Below are 19,685 nucleotides of genomic sequence, written 5' to 3' on the forward strand. Positions count from 1 at the left end.
TTCAGTTTACTTATGGCTTTCTGGAGTCAAAGCCCACACTCAACATGCACTACCCTAGGCCTAATACCATAAGCATGCCAAGTATTTCTTTTGCTTTTTTTATAAAGCTTTCTGGATGGCACCACGGTAGTGCATGAAAAATAATATGCATGTTGTTGTGATAGTTTTATCTCAGAAAACTATACTTTGAATGTCTTTTCATGTATAATTGGTTATTATAAATGCAAACTTTTTTTTATTGTGTGTGGTGAGGGCTGATACCCTCCTGATACCCTTGTACTAGGCCAGTAAAGAATTTGCTACACACAGATTCCTATCACTCACCCTTCCCCCACTTTCCAGGGGCAAATACTGGGGAAACATGGGAGACAGGTAGCAGGGTTCCTGGAAGTGTGGCAGGGTTGCCAGCTTCCTAGAAACACTGAATCATTACAGATACTCTGTTACTCCCCTGGGAACTCTGGCCCCTGCTTTCCTCCTCCTGCAACATTTCAAATCACCGAAAGGACCAGACTATAAAGAGACCCTACCCCCTTTGCCCAACTTGATGATTTGACCAATACCGTGCTTTGGGTGGGGTGCGCCATCTCAGCCCTCGCCTCAGGCAGCAGATTCCCTTGAGCTGCCCCTGTGCTGCCATTTGCAGATCAACATTGGGCTTAGGACCAGGCATGAGGGGTGAAGAGGGCCAACTGTGCATGGGCCAGTGGAGATTGCCAGGCTTCCTCATCCACCACTGAACCTACCCAAGACAAAATATTGCCCTCATCAGCTTGACCTCACCAACTGTGATCCATCTTTGGCCTGGGACCCAAAGGAAACGGTTGCTGCTGACCCTGGCCAGAGGGATGTTTAGAGAAGGGGCTTTTGAAGGGAGGGATCAGATGCAGGAAGGGTTTGGGGGTTGGATCAGATGGAGAGGGATGGGCTGTGGCGGGTGAGAGGAGGATGAAAGAGTAACTAAGGGATGTAAGAGAGGAGCTAAGGGTTCAGACAGGATCAGCTAAGGGATGTAAGAGAAGGGTTTGAAGAGAGGAGGGGAGGCAGGGAAGTGAGAGAGGTGAGGGAGATTAAGGAGGGAATGGGGATGGGGTAGGAGAAAGGTGCCGACAGGATCAGTTGGTGTTTATAGGAAGGGCATGGGGATGAGTGGGGATAGGCTGGGAAGGTGAGAGGAACCGGGGATTTAAGAGGGTGTCAGATGGAGGCTGAGAGAGGAGGTTCCTCTGTAGGTGCTGGGATATTGCGAGACAGGACAGACTAGAGAGGATCAGTTGGAATGTGGTGAGGATGAGAGTGGAATGACTGCTGGAAGGGGCAACACCCCGTTAATTTTGTTTTGGTTGTCCTCTGCGGCAGGAGCGGACTGACAGTGATCCCCCACACATTAAGGGTCACTGGCCCCTAACTATCCATCTGAGGCAAGGGGAGTGGGCCCTGGGACACAGCCCTATTGTGCAAATGGTCAGTCTGCTCCTGCTCCGGGGTCATGTGAATTTTCAAGTGCTAAAATGGGGTCACATTGACAGCAAGTTTGGGAAGTCCTAGTTTAATATTTTTTTGGTCTGGTTCATTGCTGAACTGAAAAAAAAAACAAACCCTTAAACTGCAAACTCCCCCCCCCCCCCCCAAAAAAAGCAAATTTCCACAGCCCTGAAAACATTCTCCTGCCCTGCTAAACTTGAACCCAGGGTCTGGGCCTCCTGGGATCACTCACTCCTGCCACTAAAATAAAAGCCTACCCAAGCCCCTCCTGCCCCCTACTGGGACCATACAAGATACTGGCACCGGTCACTTTGACGCTGTCCTCCAGGCAGACGGCATCATATTTAAAGTTTCTGGTGCTGGAGCAAGAGTGAGTGGGCTTTGCTCCTGCCCTTAAGGATTTTTCTGAGGACTGGAGGAAAGGGATAAGTGGGGGCCAGGGAGGGAGGTCCTTGGCCTCGGCAGTTTTAATGGGGGCAGAAGGAGCCCTGGGAGGCCCAGGCCTTTGGCTGGCTTTAATTTTAGTAGCAGGAGTGGGGGTCAGAGTTTTGGGGTGTTTTTTTTTTTTTAATGCAATGAATACAAAAATACCCCCAAATTTTGGGGTATTTTCCTAAGATGCCATTTTTGGTTCATTCCAAATGGCCTCATTTGTTGCATTTTTGACATTTGTTTTAAACTAAGGAATGCACATCCCTATTCTTTGTTTTCGTTTTAGGGATCCCTGGCATTTTTAAATGCTATACCCCATCACAGGACCTGTTAACGCCCCTGATTTTGCGAGCCATCTTGGTTGAGATCTGGCCTTAAGGAGTTGTAACAGGCTGACAGACTGATGCGATAATTTGCATGTCAGGAAACCTTGCACTGGATTTTCAGCTCACAGATTAACCTTTTTTTTTTTTTAACTCCCAATACAGTAAGCTAATGCCATGCAAATGGACTGGGAGTTTAAAAAAAGAACATTGCCTGGAAAATGCATGTTTGGCACAGGTCGAATGCACATTTTAACTTGGGGGAGGGGAAGACATGTACCTTGCAACATGTATCACCGAGGGAGAGAGAGTACTTATCTGGCTAAGTGGCAGCAGTTAGCCACCTCCATTTAGCTGCTGCCTCCGGGTTAGCTGCACCTCACTGCTGCCATTTAGTTGGCGAAGCCCCCCATACTTATCCGGCTATCGGGCCGTGGTCAGCTGTCACCACTTAGCCGGAGAAATCAGGAGTTGAAAAACTTTTCGTTTTCGCCTGCCTCTGTGGTTTTAAATGCCAGCACAGTAATGCTGGAAACTTTATTCTACCTCCGACCAGGAGTAAAGCTTCCAGTGTTAACAAAACTAGGATTAGGGCCAGCGCACACCTCTCTGCATCATGTGCATGGATTTCTATGCCAGGGTGCTCAGCAGTGCTCACATTCTAGAACGCACACTTTGTGAGATTAGAAATTCTTGCTGCATCAGCAAAACACACAAAATGTGTGTTTAAATGAGGGTAATGCTGTGCGTTCGGCTGAATGTACCTTTCTGCATCAGCCTGTGAACCCGGGAGAAAGCCTCAAGTGAATCAATAGTCTGCGAGCCTAATGGGGGGTTTAGACCTGTCCCTTGCTCAGGCTCCTGCTTGCTTACTAGTACCACAGTAAATGTCAGCAGATAAGGACTACTTAGCCCTCCAGGATGCCCCAATCATGCCACTCTCGCTGTGGTCATCCCCCTTCCTTGCTCTTACTCCCACCCACCGTGCTACAGATGTCTCCCAGCTGTCAGCTGTACATGCTTGACTGTCTACATGGGAGAGCTCTTTTTGTCCTTGGCTGGGAAGTGCAGCCAAGTCAGCTTGCTGCTAGGCAATCTGCCACCTTCCTCCCCATGCTCCCCACTTATATTCAGGAAATGTGCCAAAGCCCTGCCACCACCTTCTCTGTTTGGAAGTCTGAAGATGCAATACTGCTGCTCCGTCTAAGTCAGTTCTGTCATCTTCCCTTTTTGGTTCTCCACTGTTCTGGAGAGCTACAAGCGTATAAGCTTCCATAACACCTGGACCCCCCTGTTTTTTTCACCCTACTCTCCCCTACCCCTCCTCTCACTACAGATCTCTATACCTATCCCAAGGAAGTTGAAATTCTGCCACAGTTTTTGGTTACTATCACCGCTGCTGGAAGATTACTCCAGTGGCCTCGCAAAAACAAACAAAAAAAAAAAAAGCATTTAAGTGAGCTACACCCTACTTCTTCCACCACAGGTCATTTCATTGCTTGACCTTTACAGTGAATGGGGATGTAGCAGAGGATGGGGGCATGCAGGGAGAAAGGGGAGGACTCCCATGATGCAAGACAGATGAAGAAGAAAGGCCTTGCAAGGGAAGAGTAGAAAGGTGAAATTCTTCTTTTCTGATAATATCCTTTTCTAGAGTCTTACTAGACCATTCCTTACATGTGGAATTCCTCCTCTGTACAGTTGACACATCTTTTATGACCTCATTCTGGGCTATAAAGAAGATGTGGCTCTAGGCAGCAGCAAGAAGACTTCCACAAGAGCACTGTGACAAAGACAAAATCCCCTCAACAACAAAACATTTAAATCTAGCCCAGGGTTCGCAAGGCCATACTCTAGGAGCAGGAAGAGGTAAGAGCAGAAGAGAGGACATGTTGTAAAGATGTTATTTACTAGCCCTGTGATTCTGGGCGGGTTCTTGACTCGTCTAGCAGGACTCAAGAAAAGAAAATTATCGGGTAAGAAGAACGTCACCTTCCTACTAGACCAGTCCTTATAGATGAGATTTACCTAAGCAGTATCTCTCTCCGGGTGGGGGGAGATGCTAGGGCTGTCTTAAGGATTCCTGCCCAAAAGGCAGTGCTTGCCTTGGCCTGTATATCTGGTCTATAATACTTCACAAACGAATGCAGAGATGACCATGTGGCCGCCCTGCAAATCTCCTCCAGGGAAACTGAAGACATCTGCCCATGATGATACCTGCACTCTTGTGGAACCTGTACTGAGCGCAGCTGCTGCCTCTAACAGAGAGAAAGTAGGCCAAAGCTATTGTTTCCTTGATCCATCTGGCTAAAGTAGCCTTAGCGGCTGCTTTCCCTTTCCAGGGAGCAGTAAACAACACAAACAACCTATCTATTGTGAAGGCTCACTGCCCGTGCTGCCCTGGGTGCCGCTCCACTGCCTCCGGTTCAGGCCCCTCGCGAGTCCTGGATATCCCTGGAGTCCCTCAGTCTCACAGGACTCCCTGGGTTCAGGTCTCCGCTGGCCCTGGTTTTGCTGGGCTTCTGGGTTCTCTTTGAATGGCGTGGGGTTGAAGCAGTCCCCCAACCCCCAAAGATAACACAGAGAGAGAGAAAGGTTCCTCAAAGCATTTTTATAAAGGAGAGTAGCTGAATCTGTTACATTGGCTCCGTCCCCTCAGGAGCTGAACAAATGACCCTGCCCCCGCTCTCCAGCAATCTAACCCCTTAACACATGTGCTGGAGCAAAGGTACTGTTTGAGCCCCCCACTTCTCCAGTTCACCCGCAAACACACCTGCCCTAACTTCCCTTAGGGTACAGGTTCTCTGTTTCCCTTTTCAGGCTAGGCTGTGCCCCTGAGACAGCTGGAGGATTCCTCTCCCCTGGAACCTACCTCCGTTTCCTTCCCCCCTTTGCTTCCTGGCACTGGCTTTTTCTGGCCACTGCTGCTACCTAGGCACGCCCTCTTCCTCTAGCTCCCCAGGCTCACCTGTGTGACTCATTAGTGTCAGAGTCTGACACCTGCTCACCTCCAGGCTCTCTCTACAGGTCAGGTGGTGGTTCTAGGAACCTGGGATTTGTAGTTCTCGCCTTCACCTGCTCCCCCTGCTGGCTGGCTCTAGTATTACTAGCCGCCATATGGTATCTTATCCATTCCTGCCTCCGGCAGCGCTGCACTACATCACACAATCTTCTTCGTTGCTTCTTAAAGATGGCAGCGGCACCAATTGATTTAAGTGAAATGAAGAAACTACTACACCAAGTAAGGATTCCTACATGAGAAGGCCTGTAGTTCCAAGATGCGTCTGGCAGAACAGATAACTACCAGCAAGGCTATCTTCAGGGATAGGTCTGGCTGAGAGGAGATATGATAGAGGTCTATAAAAAAAATGGATTGGAATGAGTACATAAGAACATAAGACATTGCCATGCTGGGTCAGACCAAGGGTCCATCAAGCCCAGCATCCTGTTTCCGACAGATGCCAAACCACGCCACAAGAACCTGGCTATTACCCAAACACTAAGAAGATGCCATGCTACTGATGCAATTAATAGCAGTGGCTATTCCCTAAGTAAATGTGATTAATAGCCGTTAATGGACTTCTCCTCCAAGAACTTATCCAAACCTTTTTTGAACCCAGCTACACTAACTGCACTAACCACATCCTCTGGCAACAAATTCCAGGGCTTTATTGTGCGTTAAGTGAAAAAGAATTTTCGCCGAGTAGTCTTAAATGTGCTACTTTAACGTTAATCAGTTGTTTACTCTTTCAAAAACTACAAAGACCAGGGGACACACAATGAAGTTACTAGGTAATACATTTAAAGTTACTAGGTAATACATTTAAAACTAATAAGAATGGAATTCATTGCCAGAGGATGTGGTGAAAGCTATTAGGGTAGCTACATTTAAAAAAGGTTTGGACAAGTTCCTGGAGGAAAAGTCCATTAACCATTATTAAGGTAGAGTTGAAGAAATCCACTGCTTATTCTTGGGATAAGAAGCTTGGAATGTATCTACCCTTTGGGATCCTGCCAGTACTTTTGACCTGGCTTGGCCACTGTTGGACACAGGATATTGGGCTTGATGGACCTTTGATCTGACACAGTATTGCAAATCTTATGTTCTTCAGGGAAGCCTTCTTCACTGGCTCAAAGGAGGGACTTTGTTAAGGCCCTCTAGACCAGAGGTTCTCAACCCAGTCCTCAGGGAACACCTAGCAATTAAGTTTTCAGGATGTCCACAATGAAGATGCATGAGATAGATTTGCATAAAATGAATGCAGTGCAGCATATTCACTGTGGATATTTTGAAAACATGACTGGGTTGAGAACTACTGCTCTAGACTATATTGCAATCCCACTGTGGGACTACAAGAAGTAGAAATTGAACTATTTCTGGGTGAGTTGCCACCTGGATACCCTTGATCTGTCCTTATAGCAAGATAAAGATGCTACTTGCACCTTAAGGGAATTAAGGGCTTGTCCAGGCTGCTCTGTAGATAATTCAGTACGTGCAAGATATCTGATCTCCACAAGAAGGCTTCATTGTCATGGCAGGACTCCTCAAAGATCCTCTACATTCTGAAGTAGGTTAAACACATAGAGGTGTTACCTGCCTTTAGCATGATTGATATTACTGTGGGGGAGTATTCCATCTTATGTTGGTGCACCCTTTCAAGGGCCTGGCCATATTGACATCCGCCCTGCCATAGCAGGGCACATTCCCTTGGGACGCTCAGAGCCTTATAATTTCTGCATAACAAGGCCTCCTCGGGTCAGTAGAGGGGCCACCAGAATGATCACTGATGAATAGTCCTTTATCTCTTTATCACTGCCTACAAGAGGCCAAACTCAAGGCTGAAGTAGGTTTTTCGCTTTATGTGGCTTGTGTTTGGTATTTTATGCTTTATTGAATATTGTAAATCACTGGGTGATTTTAATCTGTACAGCAATTAATAAATGTTAAATAACATGAAATGAAAATCCTGAGCTGCCAGTCAGAAAAAGATTCCAGGAGAATAAATGTCCTCCTATGTCCATGACTGTGTATTGAATAAGGCATCTAGAAACTCCAAGGATTGCGAAGGTATTAGGTTGCTCTTTCCATAGTTTATTACCCAGCCCAATTGCTGCAGGGGGTGGATCACAGCCTCTGAGGCCTGATGGTTCTCTTAGGCATATTTGGCCAGATAGGGATGTATCATTATGCACTGTTTGTGCAGGGCTGCTTCCACCACCACCACCACAACCTTGGTAAAGGTCCTGGGGGCTGTCGCTAGTCCAAAGGGTAGTACCTAAAACTGGAAATGTTGACCCATTATAAAAAAAACAGGATGGTCAAATGGGGGACATGAAAATATTCCTCTGCGAGGTCCAGATAGACTACGTACTCTCCTTTTCTTACTGCTGCCATGACTGAGCAGCGAGTCTCCATTCGGAAGTCGGGTATATGAAGGCATCTGCTGACTCCTTTTAAGTCCAGAACAGGGTAGAAGGAACCATTCTTCTTTGGTACCATGAAGTAAATGGAATAGGTACCATGACCCTTTTCCTGAGGGGAGACAGGGACTATAGACTGGAGGTGCTGTAGCTTCATGAGAGTATCCCTTATTGCCTCTCTTTTGAGAGGTACAAGGGGAAATCATAAAGCCCTTTGGGACTGATTTTGCACATTCTGGGGCCTAACCCCTTCAAACAATGTCCAGTACCCAATGGTCTGATGTAATTTTGGTCCACTCTGAATAGTATTGTAAGAGATAGCTACGTACTGGCACTATCATCAGAGGGACCCACTGCGTATCATTGGGTTGGGGAGCTTCTTCCTGCTGCTGCAGGGGATTGCCTGACTGGCTTGTATCTGCACAGGAGTCTAGGCCCTCAGCTGGGTCCTATCTTCCAGCAATCTTTAGTGTTTTGTTTCCCCAAATCAATGACCAACTTCTCTAGGTCATCTTCAAAGAGTAAGTCCCATTTAAAAGGGTAGCTTGCAAAGGTGCACTTTGTTTGTCAAATCTGTCATCCATCGGGGCAGCCCTAGCAGACTCCTGGTTGCCACCCCTGAAGCCAATGCCCAAGACATCCTGATCAGACTGTACATAACATCTGCCAAGAATGATATGGCCAACTCCAGTTGTGCTGTTTCACTGCTCTCTACGCGTTATTGGATCCAGCGCAAGGCTGACCGAGCCACATAACCTCCAGAAATAGGTCTCTGTAGGGCCACAGAGTGGACACTTATCTTCCTGTCCTGAGGATCCTTCAGGGCTGTTCATCCCTCTAAAGGAATTCTAATTTTTCATGTTACTGTCAAAAGAGGTTTCTTTCCTCTAGGGGCAGAGGGTATGCTTTATTCATAACTATAGCTCCTTTGAGTTATCCTATTCTGTTAGCACCAGATGCTTTAAAGTGCTGTGTAACGGGAATGCCCTCAGAGGCCTCTTTATTCCTTGAAGAACTGGATCTCCTTCAGCCATGTCCTTTGGGTTGGAGTCCGCTAATCTTACAGCAGATAACACACTTGAAATAAGTGCTGCAAGCTCTTCCTTCCTGAAAAGTCTAACTATAATCGATTCCCCATCATCTGAAGATCATTCCCCTTCTTCTTGGGAACCTCCTGGCGTATGACGATCCAAGTCATCCCCCAACCAGGAGGTATCCCTTGGCACTATAGTAGCTGAATGAAGAGAGCGTGCAAGAGATACAGAGGTTTCCATCGCTCACTTGAATGCAGGTTCTTTCGCGGGATGGCTGTTCCCAGGGGCCCCCGGTCTTGAAAGGGCACAAAAGGCTTGGTGCATTAAAACCACAAACTCAGGAAAAACACTCCCTTTCAGGCCCCCCTGCTGGCTGCAATTTATGAGGGGCCAGCCCTCCTCTACTGTGAAATTTAGAATCTGTACGTCTCTTCCTGCCAAAGTGTTGGAGGGAGGGCCTCGGGGGACTTGCCCCACCGGAAGCTTCCCTCTAACATCAGTTGGGATAATTCCATCGACGAATTGCCAACAGACTGCTCTGCCCTGGCTAGAGAGGGTAGGGAGTCTTATCTCTTCCTGTATACCTACATCGGGAGCACCCGCACAGACAAGGTAAAAGGACCATGCTACTGGAGATCTGCTTTGCCCCGGAGCCCATGCACAGCTTCGGTCAGGCTGCTGTGGCATTGCTAAGCTTCCCCCATGGCAGCGTTTGATCTCTCGCTTGCAGCGCTTCTGCTACCGACCCCGGTGCTTACACAGCACTGATAGTGCTGCCCTTTTCCTTTTAATTGTAATCCGCAGCTGTGCACATGGCCCCTCCACGATCCCCAGGAAAAAAGAACAAACGCTGTAGGCATCCTCTGAATCCTTCCGTTCCTGCCTCAGATATTTACCCCTCCCCTCCTTCCTGGAGCCTGCCACGATTTCGCCGGCCTCAGTAAGGAACACTTGTTTCTTCTTCTCTCTCTTTTTTTTTTTTTTTATTTGCTGCTCCAAGCAGGGGAGGGGAGGGCCGGGGTAGAGAGAGAGAGAGACAGCAAGAGAACAGTGGAGCCAGAAAACAAGAGAGGTTTTGAGGACCCTTATCCACAAATAGCCCTGCTTAGCTTCACCTAGAAAACCCTTCCCTGGAGTCCCCACACTCCCCTAGAGATACTGGGATCATCTACAGGGTAACTCAACCAGGAACACATGGGAGAAAAGCTTCTAATGGGAAAATCAGCCCAAGAGACTGTTGTCCCAGAAGCACAAAGGACTGCATCAGACTGGGGCCGAACCTAGGCTCTGGGAGTTTGCACACTAGTATCCATATTTCAGCAGTTGCAGGAGACAGAGACTACTGGCAACTGCCTAGGGCCACACCTCTCTAATAGCCCAGAAAAGAGGCGAGTCCTCGGTCACCTCAACTGTGGGGAGGTGAAATCCCATGTGTAAGGACTGATCTAGCAGGAAGACAAGGAAAATAGATTGGGTATCAGATTTGTAAAAACCACATCTTTTCATTAAAGAAGAAATATCCAAAGATAATACAGGAGATATCCACAACTTGAAAAACAGACTGTAGTAGCAAAGAAAATGTAGAAGCACTAATCATGCAATTTAGGTTTTAAATAACCAAACTTTAAAGTACAACTGCCTTGTCACTGGTAAAATGTGGCAGCTTAAATGGATATGACATATTATTTAAGGGCCCGTCAAAATTACAGGGCAAAATGGCATATACAAGCATAGACTCTCTACCCCACCTACTCCTGTCATCCCTTTTCTCTGGTGCGGAGAGACGGGCATGTATTTGTTGTAGGAGGTACAAGTGTACATGCTGTGTAATGGCATGCATAGGTCTATCAGCAGGCATGCACGACAATCTTCAGAAGAATGGTTTATGTGCATACTCACTGAAAACGCACAGAAGGCGAAATTTATTTTAATTACATTTCTTCTTTAATTATGATTTTTAAGGGACAATTTTGGATGGGATAACAAAGGTATATTCTAAGGATACAAAATAAGGTTGCACAAGTGCTTTTACTTTAGTGTGACAGACACAATGACTAACACACAAACATAAATTGTATATAGAGAATGCATTGGTTACCTGGCGTTACATACACTTGGATCCAGGGAAGAAACTAAGATGTGGGTGCCAGCAAGCAGGGCTGTCTTGGGGAGGTGTGGGGGGAGGATCTGAGTGACTGCCGCAGGCCCCGTGCTTCCAGAGTCCCAGCACTGCCACAGTTGTGCCCACGCCTGATGTGTCACCACCTGGAGCAGCAGTGCGCCTGAATCTGCAGCGGGCAGTGCAGCGGAGATATCAGCACCGGGCTAGGAGGTACAGTTGCCGTCCTCTCACCTCCCCTTGCTTCTTAATACCTTGTGAGGAGGAAGAGGCACTCCAAATATATTGCCCCTGGCCCTGCACCCCCTCAGAGTCAGGCTATGCTATGTGCCCTGAAGCTCTGCCAACTAAAGCCAACCCTGGCCAAGTGTAACGCACTGTATTATTATCAACAGTCGAACCTACTTGGCATCCAGGACCTTTCTCAGTTCCCTCTGCCTGTTGCACTTCTGAATTTCCGATCCACGGAGCGTTATCTGATCCCGGCTGCATGAAAACCTGGCAACCCGCCACAGGCTCTTCCGACAGGCACTGCCCGATGTTAAATGCAAGGATTCACACAAACAATGCAGGGAGCAAGTCTGTGGCTTCAGGCCTCATCCAGAGCCAGGGATGAACGAAGCTCAAGAATAGTGCAATCATCTCCCTGTTAAAGTCTCTTCAGCACATAAAAACTCCCTCACTGTCTAGGGTGGTGCATTCTTACAGACCTTCTGGTGAGACCATCTCAGCCTTAAAAAAAAAAAGAAAAAAGACACGAACGTCCTGATTCACGAAGACTTCTGTGTCTATGGGGAGAAAAGCTTAGCGCTTCAAGACAGAAGAGCAGTTTACATGAGTTTTTTCTCCATCATGAAAAAGTGGCTAGGCTCAACTTTATGTAACTATTTCAATGATGCCTCTTTGGAGTGTTATTAATGAACATGGACATTTAAGTCGCGAGACTAATCCAGTCACACTGTTAGTCATAATCACAGACTATGTGCTGGAGTTATCTCAATCCACAATACAGGTGAAAATATGGTCCCTGCATCTTTTGAAGTGAGACACTGCACCCTCTGCTGGTAAACTCATAAATTATATCTAAGGCAAGGGGCAGCTGATGAAAATTTCTGTTGCAAGTGCATGGTCTTTTGTGTTGTGTTAATATGTATTGCAGATACCTAAAAAGTATATTATTATTTCCCAGAGGAATTATAAACATTACTTGGCTATCTGGTGTTCCATCCATTGAGCTTCAGCACGTCAGCTAAAAATAATGGCATTTTCTGTTTCATGTCACAGAAGATTTTTTTTTTTTGGCAAAAGATTCTCTGTACCCTAACATACAAGGATTCGGAAAAGTCAATTTTACACAAATCATTAGCATAAATTACACCACATCAAACTTTTAGTGTCTGCCAATGTTTAGTTTGACTGCAAACATGAATATTTATGAACTAGGCATGCAAAGCATTAGAAATGTCTGAAGACGGCAGACAGAATGAAATATTTACTTGACATAATTTCCCCAGTTCCTGAGCTTCAGTTCTCGATCCTCCTCAGCCAGAGATTCAATTCTGTGCATGCAAAATAATCGCAAAATGCCCCAAGACGCTTGGACTCTCCGGTCTAACTTTACAGAAACAGAAATCAGAAGAGTAGGCGGGGGAAGTTCACATGCGCTGAAAGCTGTAAGCCTTAAAGGCTAAGCTCAAAGCCAAACCTTAGTACTAGGAGTAGCTTACAACCTGGGGGGGTCAGCACTGGATGGCAAAGTCCTATGGAAAGCGAGGTCCTGTCAGAGACAAAACCTTCCAGGGGTCCGTCTGTCACTGCGCACGCCTTCCTCACCTCCTTCAAAACTTGTCTGACCAAAGCATGACCCTGCCTCAGATGGTACTGGGGAGGGGGGTCTGGCAAGGACTGTCTTCTTTTTCGTTCTACGTGCCACCAGCAACATAAACGTTTCAGCTTACGACTGCAAACGTCTAAGAGGAGTTGTAGCATGAAACGAATCTGACCGCACACGAATGCAAGGAAAGAGTGCAAGCTTTGGAGAGAGTTGTGCGAAACAAGCTTTCCGAGGGAGAATAGCAATATCTAGGAAAAAAAAATAGCAGCCTGCTTCCCCTCGGAAATTCTGAAATCGAATCAGACTTTTTTTTTTACCTGACAAACTTCATACAGTAATTTGTACTGCTCCTCTTGCTTCTGCAAAGTGCACAGGCGGCATCCCATGGTGCAGAGACAACCGTGACAGGCAGAATCTTCCTTGCTCAGCAAGACAGAGAGAGAGGAGCCCCGGATCACGGGCAGGCATGGATGGATGGGTGGCTGCAGACGTCCCCTGAAAGGTGCAGGTGAGGCGACCCGGCTCAGACCGTTCACACGGAGCGGAGAGTCCAAGCAGTCCTCGCCCTCCTCCTCCTCTCACTCCCTCTGCTGCTCTGCCCTATTCCCAGGCACCAGGCTATATACCGCTGCTCATGCATATTAATCAGCTCTCATTGACTATTCATACCAGTGACACCGAAGCTACGCTCGCCCTCTCTGACAGCTGAGATTCCTCTAATTAACAAGCCAGCGCTTCCCTGGCAGGACATAATAAAAGACGCTAACGGTTTGGTAAACCATTTTGTAGCAATTACAAATAAACACGGGTTGCCTTTTACTGGATTCCCTCAGGATAACTTGCAGCACATTTAAGAAAACGGCAAATACTACTTTCTTTTTTTTTTTTTTTAATACAAGGCAAGCGGAAATATTTTTGGCAAATACACAATATTTACATTGGCTGTTAAATGCAACGCGGCCAAGTATTGCAGCTGCCACCAGACCCATTTAGACGAAAGCAGGGAAAAGTGCTGTTTCGGTACCACACGAACTCTTTCGTTCTCATTGTTTTGCAAGAGTCGGAAGGTAAAGAGACGTCTTTGGAAAAAGTCCCTTGGTGCTGAACCAGGGCTTTTTTTTTTTCAGGGGGTATTTGCCTGTACTGAGTACCAGCACTTTTTCCCTCCACCTGCTTCATTTGCCATGTGGTCCCTCAAAAAAAAAACCAAAACATATATATATGCATCTTGCATGTGAGTACCAATAGCTTTTTCCAGAAAGGGGGTGGCAGAGCTAGTTACTTTTGAAATGACTTATAATGCTGAAAAGCGCTCGGTATGGCTCATGAGATGCCACATGCACCCTATGAAAAGGTTAAAGCAGCCCTGGTTAGGGCTGATCATGCTTGAAGAAGAAGAGCTCACTGAACTGGAACCAGTTACACATGTGTAAGAAGACATTTCACCGGTTGCACTTTGACCCCTTTCTGCCCCGTGGTAAATACTCGAGCCATGAAGAGGCACTGCCCACCTTCCTTAACAAAACCCTTTGATTCGACGGGACTGTTCCCCCAGGACAGCCCTATGATTGCCACAGTTTTTCAGATTTCCAGCCTTAATTCTGTAACTTTCTAAATTTCCGCACATGTATTTCCATCCTGTGTTGTCTGCATTATGCATCACTTATTGTTGTTTTTGTACCTTGCAATTTCTGTTGGGAGAAGGGGTATAAACTAATAAGGTAGTATTATCATCCTGTATTCCCACATAACCTGTCACCCAAGGTGGGATTCACGGTTCCTCGTCCTCCTTTCTCCTACTTTGTATTAATAGTCGATCAAGCTAAACTGCCTTCTGGGTCTTTAATCCGATCATGTGGAGTAAAGGGATCAGTGTTACTTGTCTGTGATGAACATCTGCTTATATCTTGAATGGGGGCTGGGAGGGTGGGGGAGAAGGAGAGCACAAAGCATTGTATCCGCTGACACCCATCAGCACGCGGACTCATCGCGGGTGACACATCCGTTCGCCCGATGTCACGCGCTCCCGCTAGCAATGTGAAAACCTGTCACTCAGAGTGACGCGCGCCAGGCTGTTCTTCTCTGGCACCTCTGAATCCTGGTGGTAGCATCACCCACCTAAGCAAGCCCGGAGTGGGAAAGGGGAAGAGAAGCGAAAGGTCCTGTAACCTCTGTGTCCAAGAGTACTTTATTTTTTTTTTTTAATCCTAATTCTATAACTGAGCTGACAACTGCATAGAAATAGTGCGATGGTATTGAGTAAAAAGACTGTGGAGTCAACAAGGTATATCACGCTAAAAAAAAAATATATATATCACAAGCACCACCCAAACAAAAATAAGAATTCATTTGTCCTTCATATTATTCAGGACAGTTTGGCAGCAGGGATCTGCAGCTCCCAAAATTGCATTTTGGTTGCGGATGGGGATGCTGGATTTCATTTAATTTAATGCTTATTCTGGTTCCGTTCTTCTGCCAAATAGAAACAAACATAACCTGCCCTCCCCCCTGCCTTGAAAAGGGGCCCCGCCAATCCCCTCCCGCCCCTGAAAAAGGTGCCAGGGATAGGAACCTCCCTGGCCTCCACGCATCCCTTTTGTGGAGCTCCTGAATCATGAAAGAGGCAGGAGGGATGCCCACTCGCTTTCTGCCCCACTGGTCTCTTGAAAATGGCGCTGGCTGGCTTTGAGATTGGCACCATAGTGACGGTACAATGGCTGGCCAGCGCCATTTTGTTGTATGGCCCCTGTAGCTCTTTTGGGTGGGCCTGGAGACCTCCACATTGAGCTTGGCTCAGCCCAGCACAGCAAAGGTAGACCCGAGCTATTGGCGGAGTTCCTGGGGAACTCCAGATCAGCAGAGGGGTTTTTTTTGACAATGTGTATTCAAAACAAAACAAAGGCTTTCTGCATCAGTTTGAAAGAAGTGTTAAATCCATATTCAATCCACAACAAAAAAACAGAGCCACAGTGATCCACGTCAGAGGGGGTCAAAGTGGTTGATTCAGTTCTGAATTTGCCCCACTGCATGCAGGGATCTGTAGTTCTCATCTTCCCACTGATTTCCGTAAGAACTTTTATCTCTTTGAAAACTGTTCTACCCACAGACTTTACACTTCTGGGCACAATCTTAAAGTTGTCCTCTTAGTGTAATCTTTCAATGCAACCAAGATGCTAGTGTTAAGCTTTCCTAACGGGCCGAAGCAGTAAAGTGTGCGGGACAGCCGGCGCTCCGAGGCGAGCGCCCGCTCTCCCAACACGCGCCCAGGCCACTCTCCTGGCCGCGCGATTCACTATGCAAATGAGAGCCTGAGCTAATAAGGAGGCGCTTGGGACACTAGCGCGTCCCAAGCGCCTCCTTTTTTGCAGAAGCGGCGGCTGTCAGCGGGTTTGACAGCCAACGCTCAATTTTACCAGCGTCGGTTGTCGAACCCGCTGACAGCCACGAGTTTGGAAAATGGACACTGGCAAAATTGAGCGTCCGTTTTCCAACCCAGGGGCAGATTTATTTATTTATTTGGGGGGGGGGGGGCTCCGACTTAATATCGCTATGATATTAAGTCGGAGGGTGTACAGAAAAGCAGTTTTTTCTGCTTTTCTGTACACTTTCCTGGTGCCGGCCGAAATTAACTCCTGCCATTTCAGAGAGTAAAATAAGCGGCTTGGCTGCACATTTTACTTTCTGTATCGCGCGGGAATAACTAAAAACTCATAGGCTCATCAACATGCATTTGCATGTTGCGGGTGCTATTACCCCTTACTGTATAAGGGGTAAAAATAGCGCATCGAAAACGCACGGCCAATAGGGGGCTAACGGTGCGCTCGGCCGAGCGCATCATACTGTATTGGCCTGTAAGTGAGCACCAGCAGTGCGTGAGGCTGCTGTCTTCCCAGCCCTGCAGGGAGCTGGGATAAACCTGACCTGTGCGAGATTATGTGTTTGGCATCCCCCTTTGGTGATAGATTCCAATGATGGCATTAGGCTGGGCTACAGAACTTTGATGAATAAATACAAAGAGAAACATTAACCTTTTTTAGGGACAGAGCTTGCCCTAAATGAAAATATTTGTGACTCTTATCTAATTCTATCTAAAGCAAGATAAAATTGAAAACCCCTTGCTTTGTCTTCAAGTGCATGAATAAACAGGCCTCCGAGTATCTCTCCCAGCTTTTCTCCTACACTCCGACTACAGAGTTCTTTAATCCTCCCAAATGGCTCTTCTCTCCTCCTCTGGCTTCTGCTAGATTGTTATACACCAAAAATGTGGAACGAGCTACCTCTACCCCTATACCTTGAGCACAGCTCGCTCACTTTCAGGAAAATGGAAAAGGAATAGCTTTTAACCATGCCTTCCTTTAGACTCCCCAACGGACACTTCCAGTCTTTCTGACTTTCCCACCTGAACCTTCCAGTAAAGACTAAAGGGCCGATGCAATATGAAGCACGAAAAAACATGCATCCAAACTGGGTGCATGATTTTTCAACACATGCACATCCCCTCTCCTGGGCACTCGATGCAATAGGCAAATGAGTTGCCGCACTAAAAAGGATGCATTAGGGATAAATTGTGCATTATGTTCTTAGCCCAATGCCATGTCCATGGCATTGGGCTAAGAACATAAGAACATAAGAACATAAGAACATAAGAAAATACCAACCTGGGTCAGACCAAGGGTCCATCAAGCCCAGCATCCTGTTTCCAACAGTGGCCAATCCAGGCCATAAGAACCTGGCAAGTACCCAAAAACTAAGTCTATTCCATGTAACCATTGCTAATGGCAGTGGCTATTCTCTAAGTGAACTTAATAGCAGGTAATGGACTTCTCCTCCAAGAACTTATCCAATCCTTTTTTAAACACAGCTATACTAACTGCACGAACTACATTCTCTGGCAACAAATTCCAGAGTTTAATTGTGCGTTGAGTAAAAAAGAACTTTCTCTGATTAGTTTTAAATGTGCCCCATGCTAACTTCATGGAGTGCCCCCTAGTCTTTCTATTATCCGAAAGAGTAAATAACCGATTCACATCTACCCGTTCTAGTCCTCTCATGATTTTAAACATCTCTATCATATCCCCCCTCAGTCGTCTCTTCTCCAAGCTGAAAAGTCCTAACCTCTTTAGTCTTTCCTCATAGGGGAGTTGTTCCATTCCCCTTATCATTTTGGTAGCCCTTCTCTGTACCTTCTCCATCGCAATTATATCTTTTTTGAGATGCGGCGACCAGAATTGTACACAGTATTCAAGGTGCGGTCTCACCATGGAGCGATACAGAGGCATTATGACATTTTCCGTTTTATTCATCATTCCTTTTCTAATAATTCCCAACATTCTGTTTGCTTTTTTGACTGCCGCAGCACACTGCACCGACGATTTCAATGTGTTATCCACTATGACACCTAGATCTCTTTCTTGGGTTGTAGCACCTAATATGGAACCCAACATCGTGTAATTATAGCTCCCAGATGATGGGGCTGTGCGCGGGGTAGGAAAACGGATGTTCAATTAATGAGCGCCCGTTTTCCTAATCCGCTCACAACTACGGGCTACGAAAATGGACCCTCGTAAATTGAGTGTCAGTTTTCCTAACCTGACCGCCGTTAAGATTTTTTTTTTCCATGCTGCTTCCTGAGGTTCCTCCTACTTAGTATCATGATGATATTAAGTAGGAGGAACCACAGAAAAGTAGTATTTTTTGCTTTTCTGTGGAGCTTTGCGGTGCTTCAATTCTTAACGCCAGTTCTGGGGCTGGCATTAATTTTTGTATGTTAAAATGTGCGCGCCAGGTGCATAGTGATTTTTTTGCATTGGGGTAATAGCCAATAGCTTCATCTACATGGCATTTACATGTGACGAGTGCTATTAGCTACGAACTAATCTCATTATTGCATAGAGATGTGAATCGTGTGCCCGATCGTCTTAACGATCGGGTTCGGCTGGAGGGAGAAAAAAATCTGATCGCTGGAGATGTGAATCGGAATCGGTTCCGATTCACATCGTTAATTTTTTTTTAGTGAGGCCCCAACCCTTTAAAATTGTCCCCTTACCTTCTCCCACCCCCCCGAACCCCCCAAAAACTTTTTACGAGTACCTGATGATCCAGTGGGGGCGCGGGGACCGATCTCCCACTCTTGGGCCATCGGCGCCATTTTGACTGCCACTCAAAAATGGCGCCGATGGCCCGATTAAAAAAAACCCCACCTGACCCTTTAAAGATGACCCCTTAACTTTTCCCACCCTCCCGATCCCCCCAAAACATTTTAAAATTACCTGCTGCTCTAGTGGTGGTCCCAGGAGCGATCTCCTGTTCTCGGGTTGTCAGCTGCCACTCATAAAGATGGCGCCGATGGCCCTTTGCCCTTACCATGTGACAGGGTATCCGTGCCATTGGCCGGCCCCTGTCATATGGTAGGAGCACTGGATGGCTGGCGCCCTCCCCCCAAATAACTCCTGTTAGTGGATACTAATGGGAGTAACGATTTTTCACGATAAATCGTGAAAATTTCTATTGTATCGCGCACTGTACCGATTTTTGACGATTTAAAAAATATCGGACGATTTTTTTAAATCACCAAAAAACGATTCACATCCCTATTATTGCATCGGAAGTTATTCTAGCATCCAACCACACATCAGGCTATACACACCTTATTACAATGGCCTGTAAGTTATACAACCCCTGACTCTCAATTCTGTTCTAACTGTGACAGCAATGTATTGTAGTTGTTTGATTTAACAATTTTTTTTGTTTGTTTGTAATTTGCTGCGAGGCCATTCTTGGAAAAAGAGACAGAATATCAAATGTCTACAAATAAAATAAAATAATTCATATGGCTATGTTCACCCAACAGCCAATCACAATGAAGTACTTTGGGCTGTTGTATTATCTTCAAACAGCAAAAACAGCAACGTTACAAGTCTAGTTTAAACATGATCTTAATATGTAAGCAGGCAATAATACTATTACTTTTGCTCGATGCACCAATAATCTAATTACTTCCACTAACATAACCCATTTACAAGACTGAAATGAAGCAA

General features: G+C 46.3%; 1 protein-coding gene across 5 annotated transcripts in view; it reads right to left on the reverse strand.

Moving 5' to 3' along the window:
• PDZRN3 (PDZ domain containing ring finger 3) overlaps positions 1 to 19,685 on the reverse strand; it is a 395,777-nt gene that overhangs the window by 85,735 nt on the left and 290,357 nt on the right. The window contains exon 1 of one of the 5 annotated variants that reach the window (XM_029601105.1): positions 12,966 to 13,202. The exons of the other annotated variants lie outside the window; for them this stretch is intronic. Within the exon in view, the coding sequence (XP_029456965.1) occupies positions 12,966 to 13,034 (69 nt within the window). The 5' untranslated portion in view covers positions 13,035 to 13,202. Of the gene's footprint in view, positions 1 to 12,965; positions 13,203 to 19,685 lie in introns of those variants that run through there. 5 annotated transcript variants of the gene reach the window in all.

The sequence above is a fragment of the Rhinatrema bivittatum genome, chromosome 4 (genome assembly GCF_901001135.1).
Source record: "Rhinatrema bivittatum chromosome 4, aRhiBiv1.1, whole genome shotgun sequence".
Taxonomy (NCBI): Eukaryota; Metazoa; Chordata; class Amphibia; order Gymnophiona; family Rhinatrematidae; genus Rhinatrema; species Rhinatrema bivittatum.